Source organism: Bos indicus, chromosome 2, assembly GCF_029378745.1.
Source record: "Bos indicus isolate NIAB-ARS_2022 breed Sahiwal x Tharparkar chromosome 2, NIAB-ARS_B.indTharparkar_mat_pri_1.0, whole genome shotgun sequence".
Taxonomy (NCBI): Eukaryota; Metazoa; Chordata; class Mammalia; order Artiodactyla; family Bovidae; genus Bos; species Bos indicus.
Genome location: NC_091761.1, coordinates 117,823,978 through 117,845,602, shown reverse-complemented (window position 1 = coordinate 117,845,602; position 21,625 = coordinate 117,823,978). Strand labels below are relative to the sequence as shown.

General features: G+C 39.3%; 1 protein-coding gene across 16 annotated transcripts in view; it reads left to right on the top strand.

Moving 5' to 3' along the window:
* TRIP12 (thyroid hormone receptor interactor 12) overlaps positions 1-21,625 on the top strand; it is a 151,165-nt gene that overhangs the window by 76,455 nt on the left and 53,085 nt on the right. For all 16 annotated transcript variants that reach the window (XM_070773376.1, XM_070773421.1, XM_070773418.1 and 13 more), the window contains 3 exons: positions 2,207-2,343; positions 7,375-7,458; positions 8,741-8,836. In XM_070773376.1, the coding sequence (XP_070629477.1) occupies positions 2,207-2,343; positions 7,375-7,458; positions 8,741-8,836 (317 nt within the window). The remainder of the gene's footprint in view (positions 1-2,206; positions 2,344-7,374; positions 7,459-8,740; positions 8,837-21,625) is intronic.

Sequence of the window (21,625 nt, the reverse complement as noted above, 5' to 3'; positions counted from 1 at the left end):
TGGATCAAAAGGGATGCCTGTTGTAATGGCTGTAATATTGCCTAATTAGTTTCTAAAAGTGTTGGCATGAGTTATTGAGTTTAATGGGTGAGGGCGAGAGATGTACTTCATTTTTATTTTGCCTTACAACACCCATCCTCAGGGGAAAATGTGGGTTTTGTTTGTGTTCTTTCATGTCTCCATTTTTCCCACTTTGAGCCCATTTTCAGAAAATCATCTACCTTTGACATACGACATAGTATGTTATTTCCCATATTTTCATTAACTGATTGAGAATCTTAGGTTGAAGTTAAAAAACCTTGTTACTCCAGTTTCACGTCAGATTTTCAGGATTGGTCAGTTCTGGTGTTGTGCTGCTAATTATCACAACCATATGGGACTTCTCCCTCCTTTATGTGTAATTTGCTCCTTTTCTAAATGTGCCAAAAACCAGTGATGGCGTGGGTGATTTTTAGTTTGCTTTTCCCATCTCAGGTCAGTTGAAAGGTTTAGTGCTTCTTTGGTTCTTCTCTAAGGTAATCAACTTCATACCTTTGACTGCTGGTACAGTAATAACATAAGGAAACAGAATGACTTGTTGCCTAATAATAAGTCATAAGGAAAGGACTCTAGGCCCTTTAAGCTCTGCTTTTCCACTTGTTTTCTGGTTCTATTAGGATTGTTTAAAATATTGTTTAAATATCTGGAGTTAGTACACCTGTTTGCCTTTGAATTTTGTTGGCAGTACTTTTATGAGGACCTCTGAGATGATTTCTTGGTTTTTCAGGGCTTTTGCCCTATTTTGGACCAAACTTTGAATCCAGGTTACCCAAGGTTTATTGTCTTAGATATAACCTGAATTCACTGTGGTTAAAAATTAAGTTTGAACTGTTCATGGAGTCAGGTAGTCTAGTGTCCTGTCTTTCTTGGCAGCCTTCTTTACTTCTCCTCTGGAGCACTGTCTTAATGTACTAGGAGTTATTTACTTATGTGCTGCACACAAGCTGTCTACCCGCCTGTCTGCAGCGTTCTTCATCTCAGGCTTTTCTGAATTTGCTGAAATTCTCTTAAATTTAGTATTTTCATAGCCTCTCACAGCTGCAGTTTCATTGCTCTGTAGACTGACACACTTGAGGGCAGCAACCAAATGTTCAGCACAGAGCGTGTCACATGATTGATGCAAATTAAATGTTAAATAAGTGACTTAATTTGAATCGCAGTAATTTGTAGCTTGGTAATTTGGGTTTGGAATGAGGTTTTTTTTTTCCCTAAAGGAAAGACTGGCTGAGTAAATCCCTGTTTAGGGGCATACTTTTTTTTTTTTTTTTTTTTAACTAATTGGAAGAATAAACTCTTCTACAACTCTGGTAATTCAGCCTTCATTTGCAGGGCACTTAAGCCTGCTTCCTCCTTGTTCTTTACCAAGCAGCATTATTCATTGTAGCTTGACTTTAGTCTAAAACATTTCTTTAGTAGTAGGTTTTTGCACTTCCAAGGTCATTCGGGGGAGCTGCGGTTTAAAGTTGTAATAATTTGGAAGTCTTTTGTCTATGCATGATTTGCTTACTGATTTCACTTATTAAAATAGAAAAAGTGTCAATGAAATGTAGTTTGCTTCATGATAAATGACTAATAATTCTTTTTTCCACATCTTATAGTAATGCCTCAGTGTGAAGCAGGTGTGTTCCCAGATTTAATCTGTACCTATCTGTAAATATTGAATATTTAGTTCTTTATTTTAAAGGAGAAGCTATTGTCCATGATGAGGATAGTAACTTTTTTGATGATGTAAGTCATCTGGGACTTAAGGGATGGGGATTTTGCCTATTGTCGTCTCTCTTCTTACCCGTCGCCCATTTTCAACTATCAATCTGAAACTCCATGTATTGATCCACTATTTACCCAAGAATTAGAGATCTATTTTGAATGAATTGTTTCTGCTAAAGGAATCACTTTTCCATTTAGTTGAAGTGTTTAAAGATCACTTCTGTCTGAAAGGATGACAACAGCTCATAGTCTCACAAAAGCTTGTATTGTCAACGTGATATAGCTTGGAAGAGTTTTAAATATACAAAGTCTTGGTTGTTACCCATAGTGATTTTCTGCAACAATTTTTATGTAAAAAGAAGAAACTCGCTTTGTGTTCCATGCATTGGAGCTTTGTGCTGTGTGGACATTGCTCCTGGTCACTGGGAGCGCTGCCTATGATGGCATTTTTCTGTCGTAGTCGGCGAGGCTCTGGCCTGGGCAAAAGAGGAGCAGCTGAAGCTCGTCGACAGGAGAAGATGGCCGACCCTGAAGGCAACCAGGAGACGGTGAACTCTTCAGCTGCACGGACAGACGAGACTCCCCAAGGAGCAGCAGGTAGATTGGCACTTCTTAGGCCTAAAATGTGTTTATGTATCTTCCAGCTTTATTTGGAGATAAATTACTATTTAGGTATACGAGGTATAATGGAAAAGAGGTGACAGCTACATCTTAAGGTGTTAATAACCATCAAACTTGTTGTTTTCTTTCGTTTTATAGATTTGGTTTTTGATTAGTTGTATTCATTTGTTTTTTGTATAATTTTTTTTTCCAAATCCAAATTGGTATTAACTAAGTTCAAAGGGCTTTTAAGAAGCAGAAACTCTTTCTGTGTAAGCTTCTTAAACATCGATCAGTACATATAATAGTTGCCTGCTGATTTGCTTGAAAAAATTAAATTCATAATAAAAATGTATCGATATAGTTTAAATTGCTTCATAAATGTGCAGGTTTTAATTTAGAGTGTTATAGTCTGTTAAAAATAAGTATTTGGTTTGAACCTAACAGCTTTAAGAATAATATTATTCCTATTTTTATGGGTTTTTTATTCTTGATATCTTAGCACAGCAAAAATTAAGTCACCCCACTCCAAGTATGTATCCATTACCAATACATAAAGCAGGCTAAGACTTCAGTGTTTGATTGTGGCTAACAAGTTTAAGAAGTAGTTTGTTATAAGCATTTGTCACTACTATTAAAACAGATACAAAAATATTAGAATTCAGCATTATGAACATATGGTTATAAGTCCCTTAAATCTAGATAATATGTGTAACTTTAGGTGTAGGCATATATATTCTTTCTTTTGAATGAAGTTCTTTCATGTATTATTATTTAATATCAGAATATGTGCCAGTTTCCTTTATTGCCTACAGTCGCTCATATGTTCTGGTTTGACAGGAAGGTTCTGGTTTGCCCACTACTGTCCATGTTTTTTGCCTTTTTCTGTCCAGCTTAACATCTTTACCAACCAGTCTTTCCTGGTTTTGTATAGTAAACTACATGGTGAACTGAACAGCATCTCATCTGGTAGTGCCTTTTTCCTAGAATAGTTTTTCTGAAGGGTTAAGTGGTAGAGTTTTGGGAAAATAAAGTACATTGCACGTGCAGCTCGTTGAAGCTCTGCATAACACAGCTGATGCTTCAAGTCTGAATATGAAAGTGGAGCAATTCCTATGTGGATGACTCTTCGAGATGGAGCTGCTGAGTGTGTTGTTAAAGTGGACTCATTATGATAATTATAATAGCTAACATTTACACAGGGTACACCCCATTGCATACACACTATTAAGCATTTTGCATGTATTCTCATTTAATATTTGGAGCAACCTGCTGAGGTGTGAGCACTGTTATCCTCATTTATAAATGAGGAAAATTGAAATGCACAATGGTTAAGCTTGCTAGGATTACAGGCCTGGATGTGTGACTCTTGAAGTGCACAGTTGTAACAACAGCTGTGTTGTTCTGCTTCCCTATGGTTACTAGTTGGTTTAATTCATATGAGTGTAATTGGAGGCCAGAATGAGGGGGCGGTGAGTAAAATTGTGTTCCCTGGTATATTCACCTAAGAAGACGAAGGCTTTAAGGGATTTCATAAGATTGCCCTCCTTAAAGGCCTGCCTCCATATTTGAAATCAGAGTGTAATCTCGGTATTGTCCAAGTTTATGTCAAAGATACATGTGGCCTGTTTGCTGATGTTAGAAAGCACTAACTTGATTACGTTTTGGAGGCTGCATTGTATACCATAGGGCTTTCTCTGCCAGTTCACTCAGGTAGTTCTAGAGGAAGAGGCAAACTTCTTATAAGCTCTAAATTAAGTTCTTCAGTGTAATGTGCTTTAGTTTTTCAGTATATAAAATTGAAATTTAAAGAAAATTATAACACTCTTAAGTTTGTGTTGAATATTAATTGATGGTGTTAGTTTAGAGCATCTTTTAGCATGCACCCGTATAATGTGTAATTATATTCTGAACAACCATTCTTTTGGCCTTGCTCAAAAGTTTTTATGACACTAAGAATGTATTCTTGTTGCCTCCTGTACTTGGGTATCTGGCAAACCCTTAGCCATTCCCGTGAAGTAAAAGTGAATTCTGTCAGCTTTAACTGTATATTGGAAACTGCCTTACATGGTACTGTGATGATATGCAGAGACTCTATGGGCAAGATACCAATTTAAAAGAACAGATTGATGTCTCTTAAAATCTGAGATTGGATTTTTTTTTTTTCTGCTTGATAACCTTGTTTTTATTAATACATTGTGTCTGGGGATGGATTTTGTGTGTATTGCCCAACATTTGATGTGTTCATTGAAGAGCTGTGTCACTGACTCCTAGGAATGGAATACGTTTCCTTACCTGCATGACTACAAACAGCACTCATAGGCTAAGCTAGTTTGGCTTATCTAATTTTGTAAAACTTAAAAAAGGGAGCTACAGTAGGCAAATGCTTATTAATATTTGCTTTCAAAGATATGGCTAGCTCAGCTGGTAAAGAATCTGCCTGCAATGCAGGAGACCCTGGTTCTATTCTTGGGTTGGAAAGATCCCCAGGAGAAAAGGGATAGGCTGCCCAGACCACTATTCTCCCTGAGGGCTCAGGTGGTTAAAAAATCCACCTGCAAAGTGGGTGACCTGGGTTTGATCCCTGGGTTGGGAAGATCCCCTGGAGGAGGGCATGGCAATCCACTCCAGTATTCTTGCCTGGAGAATCCCCATGGTCAGAGGAACCTGGCGGACTCTAGTCTGTGGGGTCGCAAAGAGTTGGACACGACTGAGTAACTAAGCACAACACATACATCAAAGGTATGGCAGCTTGAAAGGATCTTTCGCTTTGGGTTCAATGATTTGTGTCCAAATAGGCACTCATCTCAATTAAAAGTGAGAATATCCCTGCTCCTTCTTGTAGAGGATCTGTGGCTCCCTGAAGCTTGGGACCTCACTATAATAATCTTAAAAGCTCTTTTAATTCTCTGCTTTTACAAGTTTTATGTCTTGGTTAAGGTCTTTGTAGCAGGGCAGTTTGAGGTATTTATTAATTCATTATGTAAATTCTTAGAATACTCTTTTAAGAAGTAACTTAAACCTTTAAAATCATAAGTTGTAAATCTGTAGAATGGTTTAAAGTAAAACCAGCAGACCCTCTTATAAAACCCTCCAACATTACCTTACTGAACTTTTATGTTTTTTCTTAAAAAATATGTGGTTCCAGAGTATGCTTTTTGAGGGGAAGAGAATACATAACAGCAATTTTGTCTGTCACAACTTTGATTTCCACAGTTTGTAAAAGTTTCAGGGCAAGTTTAAGAGCCACTTTGCTAAGTTTAGTAATAATTGGAAACCAATAGCAGAATTTGTTAACATGGTTTTTGTATCATGTGAAAGAGCCAGTGTACATAAATTAAAAATTAGTACTGAAAAATATATTGAAGGTGCTGATAGTGTATAGTTAATAAGAGTACAGCTTGTAAAGTCAGACTTCCTGGGTTCAGATCTCATATCCGTTGTTAGTTGTCTGATCTTGAGCAAGTACACACAAAGCCTAGGTTTCCTCTTGTAATACCTCTTTGTTTGGTTGGGAGGAAACATATGGACACATTCTCCATGGAGTTAGCATTTAGTTAGTACCTTTGAGCAGCATTACAAAGTATAGTGATGGTTATTTCCTTTTTTGTTTTTTTTATTTTTTTTGTTTTCAACAGGTATGAAGTTTACTAAACTCTGATACTCTTTAATATTACCATTTCTTCTTAGCCTGTAACTCTGATCCAGGGGGTTGCCAGCATTTTCTGTAAAGGCCAGATAATTGATGTTTTAAGCTTTATATAAGCTCTGTTGGAACCACTGTGTGGTTGTAGCACAAAAGTAGCCACAGTTAATAGGTAAATTAATGAGTTTGGGTATATTTTAACAAAATTTTATTGACATAGTGATGTGCTAGACTGGATTTGGCCTGTGGACCACAGTGTGCTGATTCCTGTTCTAAACCATACTTTTTTTCTTTTATTTTTTTTACAAGCTTAAAAAAAATTCTAGTGAAATGATAGGATACTTAAATGAGGAGTGAAAAAAAATATCATGAAAACATGGAGTTGATGGCTGGTATATTAGCATCTCTTTCTTCAGAAAAATTTGGTATATTCACATAGGTGATCCATGTGCCTCTTTTAATAATGACAAAATTATTCATCTTGGCTTGTGTTCTTCTGTCAATAATCTGTCACATGGACATAGTAAAGTATTGTGGATGATGTGGTCATACATAGATGAATTGTTTGTACAAAAAGTGCTTTGGGACTCAACAGACACTGAGAGGAAGGGGCAGTAAAACTGCTAGTTTTACAGGAATATATTTTCATCTCTTGGTCAGATTTGTAATATAATCAACCACTGTTTACTTAGACTGAAGTATTGATCAGGTTAGCATTTTGGGTAGTAGAAGCCTTCTGAATCTGACTTCTTCTTCCCTTTGTTTTGACATATTGGTTGCTTTCTCTTTTGTACTTAAATTTAATTAAGTGTTTTGTGGTCTTCTGTTAGTTGTAATGTATATCTTCAGTGTTTTGCCCTGAAAATAAGAAAGCATAATCTTTGCATACTCTTGAAGTGGAAGAAAACATGGCAAATGATTGTTTCAAGACTAGTCCAGAAATAGAGCAGACTGAAGAAGGCACACATCCCTGTGGAACATTTTCCCTATGTTATGTTTGTGATTATTTGCCTGTTTATTAAATATCACAGTGGCTTTAGCCGTGTTACATTTATGGACTTTTCGTAGAGTTCAGAATAACACTGAATTGAGGAGCAGTTTCAAAGACAGGAGGAAACAGTGACAATCATATATGAGTGAAACGCAAGGCTTGTATGTTAGGTTTGTTTCTGTTGTCGTCAAGCCATCTTTTTTCCATAAAAGCTACATGATGAAATCTAGAAGAACAGCTGGTGTGCAGTGTACATGTTTGCCTTTAATGTAGTATTGTCGGTAAAACTCTGCTTTTTCTTTTTAAAGATAAACCAGACATAATGAGTTTTAAATATTCCTCTCCTAACCCTCACCTTCTCCACCCACCCCCACCCCACCCCACCCCCCAGCCTCTAGTTCTGTTGCAGGGGCTGTGGGCATGACCACCTCTGGGGAGAGCGAATCTGATGACTCCGAGATGGGACGGTTACAAGGTAAAGACCGTTATCAAGCTTATACAAAGCCATGGTCATGGGCTGCCTGTCACTGTGCTCTTTGTTGAAATTAATTTGAATAAGCTCATATAACTATAATCTAGCAGTGCCCACCCATATCTCCAAAAAAAGCTCTTGATTTACTGATTTGGAATTGGAAGATGACCCATTTGTTTCTTCATCTTTGCTATTTAGATAGATAAAATCTTACATAGTATATTTTTTGTTGTTAATTTTTTTCTCCATTATGGTTACATATGCAGCTAGTAATCAGTTAAGGATCATACTGAAAAGGGGTTGCTTCATATATTGTTCTCTGGTACCTAATAACAGCACATCTGGTAGGATGCTTTTTTGCTGTATTCTTTTGTGTTCTTGATCAGCTGTTTCAAAATAATGTACAGTGTATACATAAATTCCAGGCATTATAATGTTGTAAGCGCTTTTTTAAAAGCAGCTTCATTTTATGTATACATTGTTTATAAGTACATGAGTATGTATTTTTATTGTCTTCAGTTGTTTATCCAGTCGGTCCCCAATGTGAGGCTTACAAGAAACATTAATGAATGAGTTTCAGATAGTCTTTTTGACTGAAACTCTCATGAACAGTTTTTCTCATTTTTGGAAACTGATAAAAATTATTTTTCCTATGTTTTTAGAGAATCTCGTCATATCTGATTAGGTAATGGAATAAAAACAGAGCAAATGTGCTTAACATATAATTCTTCAAAATAAATGTTTACTTTAGGTTTTTCTTGGACTATTTACGTGGTCCCTGGTGGCACTAATGTTTAATATCTCCATAAAACTTTAAGATGCCCTGGAGTTGATACATATGGGTGTTGTAATTTATAGTAATTGCATTAGTATATATAAGTGTGGTTTTGAAAAGTTTCTTGTACCTTCTCTTTTTTTTTAATTTTATTTTTATTGGAGGTTAATTACTTTACAATATTGTAGTGGTTTTTGCCATACATTGACATGAATCAGCCATGGGTGTACATGTGTTCCCCATCCTGAACCCCCTTCCTACCTCCCTCCCCATCCAGTCCCTCAGGGTCATCCCAGTGCACCAGCCCTGAGCACCCTGTCTCATGCATTGAACCTGGACTGGTGATCTGTTTCACATATGATAATATATCATGTAGCTTCTCTTAAAGTTTAAAATTTAAACTAGAATTGTTTAAACGAATTACATGATGAATCAGTTGTTGGAAGCTTCTAGATGAGGTAAGTTATATTAACAACTCAACTGTTTCTCCTGCTCTGCTCTTTTCCTTAGCTCTGTTAGAGGCCAGGGGTCTTCCCCCTCACCTGTTTGGTCCTCTTGGTCCTCGGATGTCACAGCTTTTCCATAGAACAATTGGAAGCGGAGCTAGTAAGTGAATACTTTTAAATTTGTCCTCTCCTCAAAACTCTTTATTAGTTGATTGCTGTTCTTAAACTGTTTATCTATTCATATAGGAGAGTTTTCACATAGGGACTTTACATGAACTTTAACCTATTTTTAAAAATAGAGCTTGTGCATATTCTTACCTTAAATAATACCAACTCTTCCAGATTTTCTTCTATCCTTTTATGTTTGATTACTAAATTGGAGCCACTGAAAAACCCTCCAAAGTTAACAGCAAGACCCTTTTTTTGAGCTGTAGAGGAGTAAAGACTCTCAGGTGATGACTTCGGTTATTGTAACATCTGATTGCATGATTTGCATAGATTCATGTCTTGTGTTTTTTATGGTATAATAAAATTTAACCCAATAGGCAGTTGATTATACAGTGAGCCCAAGAGGAAAGATTTCTCAGCAGAATAACCAGTAACTAAACCCAGAAATCTTACCATATATGGTAGACATAAGAGTGACTCTTTAAGTCTTAGTTTGTAACTAAGAGTATGATTTTACATAATTACAAATTCCATTAAATTCTGTTTGGTATAGAATACTACCTTTAGCTTCCTTAAGCAGTAAAAAAATTTACATTTAAGCATTTTTTAAAATTGAAATATAATTGATTTATAGTATTGTATTAATTTCTGATGTACATCAAATTGACTCAGTTATACATACATTCTTTTTTACATACATATATACATTCTGTTTTACTTATCTATAATGTTTCCATAGAGTCAGTAGGCTATTGGCAGATTTCAGTCTTAATTTCAAAAACTTCTAAAGTGTACCAAAGCTTATTAGCTCTGAACTTAAAAATACATATTCATACAATTTTCAATAAAATATTCTTTTTTTAAAAATAATGCCGTGTGTGTATATGTGTTCATATATGTGTGCTTGAATCTTTTTTTTTTTCATTATTTATATATGTTATTGAAGTATAGTTGACTTATGTTTCAGGTACATAGCAAAGGTGATTCAGTTATACATATACACATTTATTTTCAGATTATTTTCTATTGGTTACTATAAGATATTGGCTGTAGTGAGCTTCCCTGGTGGCTCAGACTGGTTAGAAATCCGCATGCAATATGAGAGACCTGGGTTCGATCCTTGGGTTGGGCAGATCCCCTGAAGGAGGGCATGACAACCCACTCCAGTATTCTTGCCTGGAGAATCCCCATGGACTGAGAAGCCTGGCGGCCTACAGTCCCTGGGGTCACAAAGAGTCAGACATGACTGAGTGACTAAGCATATACTCACACAGTGTATACTGTAAATCTTTGTTGATTGTTGCACATCTCTTTTTTTAAGTTGTTGACTTAATATGAATAGAAGGCTAGATTTCTAATGTACTTGCATCTTAACTTGATCTTACGGAAAAACTTGAACTTTTTGACCAACCAAATACCTGAGGGTTTCAAGAAGCAGTTGGTATTATTGTTTTTATTTTCTTTTGCTTTTATTGCCCTGTTACTCGTCTCTCAAATAACACTCTCCTGCAGAGTTCTCGAGGACCCTGGAAAATTGATTTTTTTATTCAGTGTCATTTATGAGGCACTGGGATTGTTCAGAGTCATGAATAGGATGATAAGCAGAGTTGTTTCCCACATGGAAGCTTCCCTGTTAGAGTGTGACCCTTGTAGTAAAGAAGACAGTCATTACATTGTAAAATTTCGGGTAGTGTCATTACAGTGAAGGAAAGCAATGCAGAGAATGGAAGAAGATTGCTGGTGTGGTGATAGGCTGGTTAGAGAAACCTTCTCAGGTGTGGAGATTTTGTGCTGAATAAAACGAAGAGAGAAAACCAGATTTGCAGAGGATCTGAAGGAAGAAGGAAGTGCACAGCCAGAGATGGAAATAAGTCTGGCCTGCTCATTAGACTGCGGGAGGGGCATAGGAAGGTGAAAGAAAAGTGGTAGAAGATGAAATCTCAGAGGTAAAGGTACTTGGCAGGTCATGTTAGACCTTTGCAGGCCAGCAGCAAATGTGGGGTTTATCCTAAGGATAATCAGGATTTATCTTTATTATGAAAAAGATCAAACAGATGAAAGTTGAAAGTATTAGTAGTATAATAACTTCCATAAGCTCATCAACAATTATCAGTCCACACAGCCATTGTTTCATTTATACCCTTAATTCTTCTCCCCGCTCCCAAGACTTTTTTTTTAACTTATTCACCTGGATATATTTGAATTTCTAACTATAAAAGTAAGGATATTAACATTTTTAGACAGTGTTCTGGTTATATTAAGATCTATACTTTGCCATAAGTTAATGTGTGTGTGTGTGTGTGTGTTTTAATAGAAATTTGATTTCATTTATTTTGCCACTTCATTTATTTTGGGGGAAATTTTTTTCTGGAGAGAAAAATTGTTGCAGGGCTACCTAAGCATATTATCATTAAACATCAGAACTCCATATTAAGGCTTGACTATTGCACGTGGGGGAGAAGGCAATGGCACCCCACTCCAGTACTGTTGCCCGGAAGATCCCATGGATGGAGGAGCCTGGTAGGCTGCAGTCCATGGGGTCGCTAAGAGTCAGACATGACTGAGTGACTTCACTTTCCACTTTCATGCATTGGAGAAGGAAATGGCAACCCACTCCAGTGTTCTTGCCTGGAGAATCCCATGGATGGAGAAGCCTAGTAGGCTGCAGTCCATGGGGTCGCACAGAGTCGGACACGACTGAAGTCGGACACGACTTGGCAGCAGCAGCATTGCACGTGGAAGCAATGGCACCCCACTCCAGTATTCTTTCCTGGAAAATCCCATGGACGGAGGAGCCTGGTGGGCTGCAGTCCATGGGGTCGCTAAGAGTCTGGCACAACTGAGCGACTTCACTTTCACTTTTCATTTTCACGCATTGGAGAAGGAAATGGCAACCCATTCCAATGTTCTTGCCTGGAGAATCCCAGGGATGGAGGAGCTTGGTGGGCTGCCGTCTATGGGGTCACACAGAGTCGGGCACGACTGAAGCGACGTAGCAGCAGTAGCAGCAGCATACACTAGAACCAGAGTAGAAAACAGTCACACACACCCGTGCCCACGACTCAGCTTCAGCAGTGCCTGCTTCGTGGCCAATCTGTCTTTACACTCGCCAACATCTCTCTTCTTGCATTAATTTGAAATGAATCCTAGACATTCTATAATTTTATCTGTAAACATTTCATCATATAGCTCAAGATCAGTTCAGTTCAGTCGCTCAGTGGTGACCAACACTTTGTGACCCCATGAATTGCAGCACGCCAGTCCTCCCTCTCCATCTCCAACTCCCGGAGTTCACTCAAAACTCATGTCCATCGAGTCGGTGATGCCATCCAGCCATCTCATCCTCTGTTCTCCTCCTGCCCTCAGTCTTTCCCAGCATCAGGGTCTTTTCCAGTGAGTCAGCTCTTCGCATCAGGTGGCCAAAGTATTTGGAGTTTCAGCCTCAGCATCAGTCCTTCCAAAGAACACCCAGGACTGATCTCCTTTAGGATGGACTGGTTGGATCTCCTTGCAGTCCAAGGGACTCGCAAGAGTCTTCTCCAACACCACAGTTCAAAAGCATCAATTCTTCGGCACTCAGCTTTCTTCACAGTCCAACTCTCACATCCATACATGACCACTGGAAAAACCATAGCCTTGACTAGACAGACCTTTGTTGGCAAAGTAATATCTCTGCTTTTGAATATGCTATCTAGGTTGGTCATAACTTTCCTTCCAAGGAGTTAGCGTCTTTTGATTTCATGGCTGCAGTCACCATCTGTAGTGATTTTGGAGCCCAGAAAAATAAAGTCTGACACTGTTTCCACTGTTTCCCCATCTATTTCCCATGAAGTGATGGGACCAGATGCCATGATCTTCGTTTTCTGAATGTTGAAATTTAAGCCAACTTTTTCACTCTGCTCTTTCACTTTCCTCAAGAGGCTTTTGAGTTCCTCTTCACTTTCTGCCATGAGGGTGGTGTCGTCTGCATATCTGAGGTTATTGATATTTCTCCCAGCAGTCTTGATTCCAGCTTGTGCTTCTTCCAGCCCAGCGTTTCTCATGATGTACTCTGCATATAAGCCAAGATAATGCCCCTTAAAACACACATACACATAGGCACGTACATCCAGATTACTATTGTTATATCTGAAAAAGAAACCAGTAATTCCTTCTTAATAGATGCCAGTCAGTGAGCTTTCCATTGTCTGAAATGGAAAAGCAAAAGTAAATGAATAAATAAGTAAATTTCTTGTGAACTGGTAGTTGGGTCTAGAGACTTTTTCAGGTTCAAGTTTGATTCTTATTTTCCTCTGATGGGGAGAGCTGAAGTGGTAGTGTTTTCTCATATTTAGGAAGCATATAAAGTTAGATCACCTCCTAAGCCGTCAAAACTCGGTTCTTAGATAACAGGGATTACAAATGAAAGTATTTTATATCTAATGATCAGTCTCCATTTATTAGGAGTAAAAGAAGTAATTTTGTTGAAATATATACTGAGTCGTGTCCCTATTCTTTGCAGCCCTGTGGACTTTAGCCCGCCAGGCTCCTCTGTCCAAGGACTTTTCCAGGCAAGACTGCTGGAGTAGGTAGCCATTTCCTTTTCCAGGGGATCTTCCCGACCCAGGGATCTAACTCAAGTCTTCCACATTGTAGGCAGATTCTTTACTATCAAAGACACCTGGGAAGCCCACAGAAAGAATATCTCTCCCTTCTATTTGGTTACCCAGGGGAATAGTTGGCATAGGAAAAATATCTCCTACCCTTTATTAACCAGTTTTCCATTCAAAGTGCTGCTGTTATTAATTATCATTGTCAAGCAGGTTGAAATGTGTTTTAGACATTTCACTGATTTTCATTGATGATTAAATTTTCCACTCTTTGATCTTTTTTGGTGTGATCTCAGTAGTTTTTGAAGCCCTCTTTGCTTTCTGGTGAGTCAAGCTCAATAACTCCAACCCCACACCTGAAATCAGGTATTGCCTCAGAGAGCCCTGGTTTTCTTTATAGGAAATGGTATTTAGATCCCACAGTCTCGGCTGTAGGTGTATTTGCTACTGGATTGATCATTGTTATTAGACTTGTTTAATGGACAAACTTGATTATACTTAATATTTTAAGATAAAAATAATGAGTTCATACTGATAATGCCAATTCAAATTCAGGCCTTCAGGGATTTTATTTATCGGGTATTTCATACCAAAAATTTCAGTTCCCAGGAATAGTTATTTATTTATTAGGACTTCCCTGGTGGCTCAGATGGTAAAGGATGTACCTGCCACGTTGGAGACCTGCCTTCGGTCCCTGGAGAAGGGAATGGCTAGCCACTCTAGTATTCTTGCCTGGAGAATTCCATGGACAGAGGAGCCCAGCAGGCTATAGTCCCTGGGGGCAAAGAGAGTTGAACACGGCTGAGCGAATGTCACTTTCATTTATTTACTTTATCCTACAGTACAAAATTCAGCTTTACACCAAAAATAGTCACATTGAGAAAGTTTTAATTTTGCAATAGTTCTTTTTTTTGTTCTTGGGTTGTATCTCACTTTATGGTCAGCTTTTGTATTTTAGAGTCATTTGAAATAATTATGTTCATGTTGCCAGGTTGGTTTGGCTCCTTTGCTTTATTTTGCTTATAATTTTTAGGTATTGACTTTAAAATGTTATCTGGCTTTTATAATTCATGTTATTTACAAAGTTCCTGAAGTCAGATCAATAAATTTTTAAAAGTCTTAACATCTTTTACTATGCCTGTAGCCTGTTTCCGCCTCCCACACAAATAACCTTTGTAATTTTATGGCCTGTCCTTTTGCTGTTTACTTAAGAAAACAAAAACAAATCCATATTGTCTACTTCATACACACTGCCTTTGTTAGATAAGAGTAGTAAACTTTGCCTTCCTTTTAACAGTAAATCTTGGTGTTCACTCTTCATAGATGCTGTCCTTATCATGCACACAGAGAAGGGAGTGGGGAGAGAGGGAGGGGAGGGTCTCCCATGCCTTTTGTGAAGTTGTCATAATGCTGCAGTGTGTGGATGTACAGTTTCTTAGCCAGTCCCGTGTTGCACATTTGGGTGACTTCCAGTCTTGGTTGTGTTACAGTGAAATACAGCTTTCCTATTTTTAACTTTTATCTTTAGGCTAGATTTTTAGAAAGAGGATTGTGGTATAAAGGGTCTAGGCATACAACATTTTGGCAGATGTAAATAAATCAGCCTCTGTTGGAGATTATAATGCATATCCTTGGGCTATTATACATCGCCTACTTTATAGTAATAATGTTACCATATCCCAAACAGTGTAAGCACTTTGCAGCAGTTTAACTTTTTCTCTTGCCATCCTTTATGTTGTTGTTTTGTTTTGCTTACACATGTGTTAGAAAGACAGTGGGGCAGTTTTTGTTTTAAAACATCCATCTTCTTTTATTTTTGCCCACATATATGTACCATTTCCAGTACTCTTACTTCTTTCCTGCAGTTCCTTTCTCCTATCTGGATTGTTTCCCTTCAGCCTAAAGAACTTTTCTTACATCGGAATAAATGCTAGTAGTGATTTCTCTCTGCTTTTGTTTGAAATCCTTGATTTGCCTTAAGTTTCAAAAAATCATTTCCCCAGGTGTAAAAATCTCATGTTAGCCCTTTGTAATGTCTCTTCTGGTTTCCATAGTTTCTGTTTAAAAATCTTACTATAAACTTTTCAAGGCAATTCTTTTCTCCCCTGGCTTCTTACTTTGTATTAATTTTTAATAGTTTGACTATATTAGGCCCATGTGACATTTTCTTTCATTTTCAATTTGCTTGAGTTTCACTGAACCTTTGAATCTGTGAGTTCATACCTTTCATCAGTTTTGGAAAATTGTTGGCCATTATCTCTTCATACATTGTTTCTTTTATCTCATTGTCTATTCAGGTGTTCTCCTTCATTTTCTCTGGGAGTATCAGGATTGTAGACGTTCAGACTTTGCACTCCATCCACTGGGTCTCTCTAGCTCTGTTTTTGTTTTTCCCAGAATTTTTTTTTTTTCCTTATGCCTAGTTTGAAAACTTTCTGTTGACCACATTTCAGATTCACTAATTCTTTTTTCTGTTTTCTTCTTCCATCTTTGGTTAAATTCATCAATGAATTTTAGATTTCAGGTGTGTTTTCCAGTTCTAGGCAGTTATTTGATTTTTAAAAATAGATTCCGGTTCTCTTTGAAATTCATTACATTCCATTTTGTCCATCTTTGTTTATCCTTGCAATTTGTTTTATTTATTTTGTATTCAAGTATAGCCAATTAACTATGTTGTGATAGTTTCAGGTGGACACCAAAGCAACTCAGCCATCCATATATATACATGTATCTGTTCTCTCCTAAGCTCCCCTCCTGTCCAGGCTGCCACATGTCATTAAGCAGAGTTCCCTGTGCTGTATATGTATAGTAGGACTTTTTTGGTTATCTATTTTAAACATAGCAGTGCATACGTGTTGATCCCAAGCTCTTCAACTATCACTTCCTCCGTGACTTAAATTTGCAATTTATTAATTACAGTTATGGAGCCTTTCCTGGTGGCTCAGACAGTAAAGAATCTGCCTGCAACGCGGGAGACCCAGGTTTGATCCCTGGGTTGGGAGGATCCCCTGGAGAAGAGAATGACAACCCACTCCAGTATTGCCTCTAAAATTCCATGGACAGAGGAGCCTGGTGGGCTACAGTCCATGGGGTTGCAAAGACTCAGACATGACTGAGTGTCTAACACAATCGCAGTTACAGAATACCTAGTTTATAGTTTCTATTGGTTTTCAGTTCATTTCAGTTCAGTCGCTCAGTCGTGTCCCACACTTTATGACGCCATGAATCGCAGCACGCCAGGCCTCCCTGTCCATCACCAACTCCCGGAGTTCACTCAGACTCACGTCCATCAAGTCAGTGATGCCATCCAGCCATCTCATCCTCTGTCGTCCCCTTCTCCTCCTGCCCTCAATCCCTCCCAGCATCAGAGTCTTTTCCAATGAGTCAACTCTTCGCATGAGGTGGCCAAAGTACTGGAGTTTCAGCTTTAGCTTCATTACTTCCAAAGAACACCCAGGGCTGATCTCCTTGAGAATGGACTGGTTGGATTGAATGGACTGGTTAGATCTCCTTGCAGTCCAAGGGACTCTCAGGAATCTTTTCCTACACCACAGTTCAAAAGCATCAATTCTTCGGTGCTCACCTTTTTCACAGGCCAACTCTCAAATCATACTATTGGTGTTAGTCTGCTTCTATTGTCTTTTGCCCCCTTTTGATTGTTAGTCACATACTCCTCAGTCATATCTGGTAATTGATTATGTGAACTGAAGAGACCCCAAGTGGTATTTTCTGTTAGTGTTTCCTCTTCTTCAGTGTTAAACACTGTCATAAGCTGACCACTTTGCTCCAGTCAGGGCTGTAGCTTGTTTCATATATGGCTCATTTCACCTCTGGCTTATCCCTGTTTGTCATGAGCCTCGTAGGGTTTTTGCGGAGGTGTGGCGGTGGGGGGGGGGGGGGGGGTGGGAGTTCCTGTTTTCTTTTTTGAATTTTTCATACCATGGACCTTGTGGGATCTTAGTTTCCTGACCAGGGATTGAACCCACACCTTCGGCACTGAAAGCTGAGTCCTGTCCACTGAACCTCCAGGAAATTCCCTCTCCCAGGGTTTGTGGGGTTGAGAACCATGCACATCTCCATCTACTTAGACTTTATATTCATTATGCAGTCTGAAAATGTTGCAGATGTCTTGAGGATGGGGGCACTGGCCATGTGTGTTTGAGTCAGGCCTCCTCCCTCTGTGGGGATTTTGTCCTCTGAGTACCCTGAGACTGCAGGTGTTTGCATTGTCTTAGCAGAACCTCTGACTCAATCCATGGTCCTCTTCACGGCCGCAGAACTTAGCAGATGTCCAGTGGGGCCAATTCACACTTGAACATACCAGCCTCCTGTGACTCTCGAAAATGCTGGGACTTATCTTTTCTTCAGTATCAGCAGTCAGTAAACTCCTGCCCATGGGCCACGTCAGCCTCCTGCTTGTTTTGATATAGCCTATGAACTAAAAATGACTTTTAAATGGCTGAAAAAGTTTTAAAGAAGTATATTTTGTTACATGAAAATTAAATTCAAATTTCAGTGTGTATAAATAAAATTTGGTTGGAATATAGCCATGTTTGGCTTATTGCCTGTGTCTGTTTTCATGCCACAATGCCAGGATCGAGTAATGGCAACAGCGACCCTGTGGCTTATAAAGCCCAAAACATTTACTGTCTTGGCTCTTTATAAAAAAATGTTTGCCTTCTGACCCATAATCTTTGATCAGTTCAGTTCAGTAGCCCAGTCCTGTCCAACTCTTTGCGACCCCATGAACTGCAGCACGCCAGGCCTCCCTATCCATCACCAGCTCCTGGAGTTCACTCAAACTCACGTCCATCGAGTTGGCGATGCATCCAGCCATCTCATCCTCTGTCGTCCCCTTCTCCTCCTGCCCCCAATCCCTCCCAGCATCAGAGTCTTTTTCAATGAGTCAGCTCTTCGCATGAGGTGGCCAAGGTATTGCAGTTTCAGCTTTAGCATCAATCCTTCCAGAGAACACCCAGGACTGATCTCCTTTAGAATGGACAAGTTGGATCTTCTTGCAGTCCAAGGGACTCTCAAGAGTCTTCTCCAACACCATAGTTCAGAAGCATCAATTCTTTGGTGCCCAGCTTTCTTCACAGTCCAACTCTCACATCCGTACATCATCACTGGAAAAACCATAGCCTTGACTAGATGGACCTTTGTTGGCAAAGTAATGTCTCTGTTTGTGAATACGCTATCTAGGTTGGTCATAACTTTCCTTCCAAGGAGTAAGTGTCTTTTAATTTCATGGCTGCAGTCACCATCTGCAGTGATTTTGGAGCCCCCCAAAATAAAGTCTGCCGTTGTTTCCCCATCTATTTCTTATGAAGCGATGGGAAATGATCAGATGCCATGATCTTTGTTTTCTGAATGTTGAGCTTTAAGCCAACTTTTTCACTCTCCTCTTTCACTCTCATCAAAAGGCTTTTTAGTTCCTCTTCACTTTCTGCCATAAAGGTGGTGTCATTTGCATATCTGATGTTATTGATATTTCTCCTGGCAATCTTGATTCCAGCTTGTGCTTCTTCCAGCCCAGCATTTCTCATGATATACTCTGCATATAAGTTAAATAATCAGGGTGACAATATACAGCCTTGACGTACTCCTTTTCCTATTTGGAACCAGTCTGTTGTTCCATGTCCAGTTTCTAACTGTTGCTTCCTGACCTGCATATAGGTTTCTCAAGAGGCAGGTCTGGTATTCCCACCTCTTTCAGAATTTTCCACAGTTTATTGTGATCCACACAGTCAAAGGCTTTGGCATAGTCAATAAAGCAGAAATAGATGTTTTTCTGGAACTCTCTTGCTTTTTTGATGATCCAGCAGATGTTGGCAATTTGATCTCTGTTTCCTCTGCCTTTCTGAAACCAGCTTGAACATCTGGAAGTTCATGGTTCATGTATTGCTGAAGCCTGGCTTGGAGAATTTGAAGCATTACTTTACCAGTGTGTGAGATGAGTGAAATTTTGTGGTAGTTTGAGCATTCTTTGGCATTGCCTTTCTTTGGGATTGGAATGAAAACTGACCTTTTCCAGTCCTGTGGCCACTGCTGAGCTTTCCAAATTTACTGGCATGTTGAGTGCAGCACTTGCATAGCATCATCTTTCAGGATTTGAAAGAGCTCAACTGGAATTCCATCATCTCCACTAGCTTTGTTCGTAGTGATGCTTTCTAAGGCCCTCTTGACTTCATATTCCAGGATGTTTGGTTCTAGGTCAGTGATCACAGCATTGTGATTATCTGGGTCGTGAAGATCTTTTTTGTACAGTTCTGTGTATTCTTGCCACCTCTTCTTAGTATCTTCTGCTTCTGTTAGGTTCATACCATTTCTGTCCTTTGTCGAGCCCATCTTTGCATGAAATGTTCCCTTGGTATCTCTACTTTTCTTGAAGAGATCTCTAGTCTTTCCCGTTCTGTTGTTTTCCTCTATTTCTTTGCATTTATTGCTGAGGAAGGCTTTCTTATCTCTTCTTGCTATTCTTTGGAACTCTACATTCAGATGCTTATATCTGTCCTTTTCTCCTTTGATTTTTGCTTCTCTTCTTTTCTCAGCTATTTGCAAGGCCTCCCCAGACAACCATTTTGCTTTTTTACATCTCTTTTCCATGGGGATGGTCTTGATCTCTGTCTCCTGTACAATGTCATGAACCTCTGTCCATAGTTCATCAGGCACTCTTATCGATCAGATCTAGTCCCTTAAATCTATTTCTCACTTCCGCTGTATAGTCATAAGGGATTTGATTTAGGTCATACCTGAATGGTCTAGTGGTTTTCCCTACTTTCTTCAATTTAAGTCTGAATTTGGCAATAAGGAGTTCCTGATCTGAGCCACAGTCAGCTCCTGGTCTTGTTTTTGCTGGCTGTATAGAGCTTCTCCATCTTTGGCTGCAAAGAATATAATCAATCTGATTTTGGTGTTGACCATCTGCTGATGTCCATGTGTAGAGTCTTCTCTTGTGTTGTTGGAAGAGGGTGTTTGCTACGACCAGTGCGTTCTTTTGGCAAAACTCTATTAGTCTTTGCCCTGCTTCATTCCGTATTCCAAGGCCAAATTTTCCTGTTACACCAGGTGTTTCTTGACTTCCTACTTTTGCATTGCAGTCCCCTATAATGAAAAGGACATCTTTTTTGGATGTTAGTTCTAAAAGGTCTTGTAGGTCTTCATAGAACCGTTCAGCTTCAGCTTCTTCAGCATTAACTGGTTGGGGCATAGACTTGGATTACTGTGATATTGAATGGTTTGCCTTGGAAACTAACAGAGATCATTCTGTTGTTTTTGAGATTGCATCCAAGTACTGCATTTCGGACTCTTGTGTTGACCATGATGGCTACTCCATTTCTTCTGAGGGATTCCTGCCCGTAGTAGTAGATATAATGGTCATCTGAGTTAACTTCACCCATTCCAGTCCATTTTAGTTTGCTGATTCCTAGAATGTCGACGTTCACTCTTGCCATCTCCTGTTTGACCACTTCCAATTTGCCTTGGTTCATGGACCTAACATTCCAGGTTCCTATGCAATATTGTTCTTTACAGCATTGGACCTTGCTTCTATCACCAGGCACATCCACACCTGGGTATTGTTTTTGCTTTGGCTCCATCCCTTCATTCTTTCTGGAGTTATTTCTCCACTGATCTCCAGTAGCATATCGGGCCCCTACTGACCTGGGGAGTTTCTCTTTCAGTATCCTATCATTTTGCCTTTTCATACTGTTCATGGGGTTCCCAAGGCAAGAATACTGAAGTGGTTTGCCGTTCCCTTCTCCAGTGGACCACATTCTGTCAGACCTCTCCACCATGACCCACCCGTCTTGGGTGGCTCCACACAGCATGGCTTAGTTTCATTGAGTTAGACAAGGCTGTGGTCCTAGTGTGATTAGATAGTTTTCTGTGATTATAGTTTCAGTGTGTCTGCCCTCTGATGCCCTCTCAGAACACCTACTGTCTTACTTGGATTTCTCTTACCTTGGACGTGGGGTATCTGTTTACGGCTGCTCCAGCAAAGTGCAGCCACTGCTCCTTACCTTGAACGAGGGGTATCTCCTCACTGGCCGCCGCTCCTGACCTTGAACGTGGCGTAGCTCCTCTTGGCCCTCCTGCACCCGTGCAGCCAGTGCTCCTTCGACGTGGGGTTGCTCCTCTCAGCAACCTTTGATACTGTGGTTTTTTTCAAAGTGTAGTTTGTGAGTTCCTCG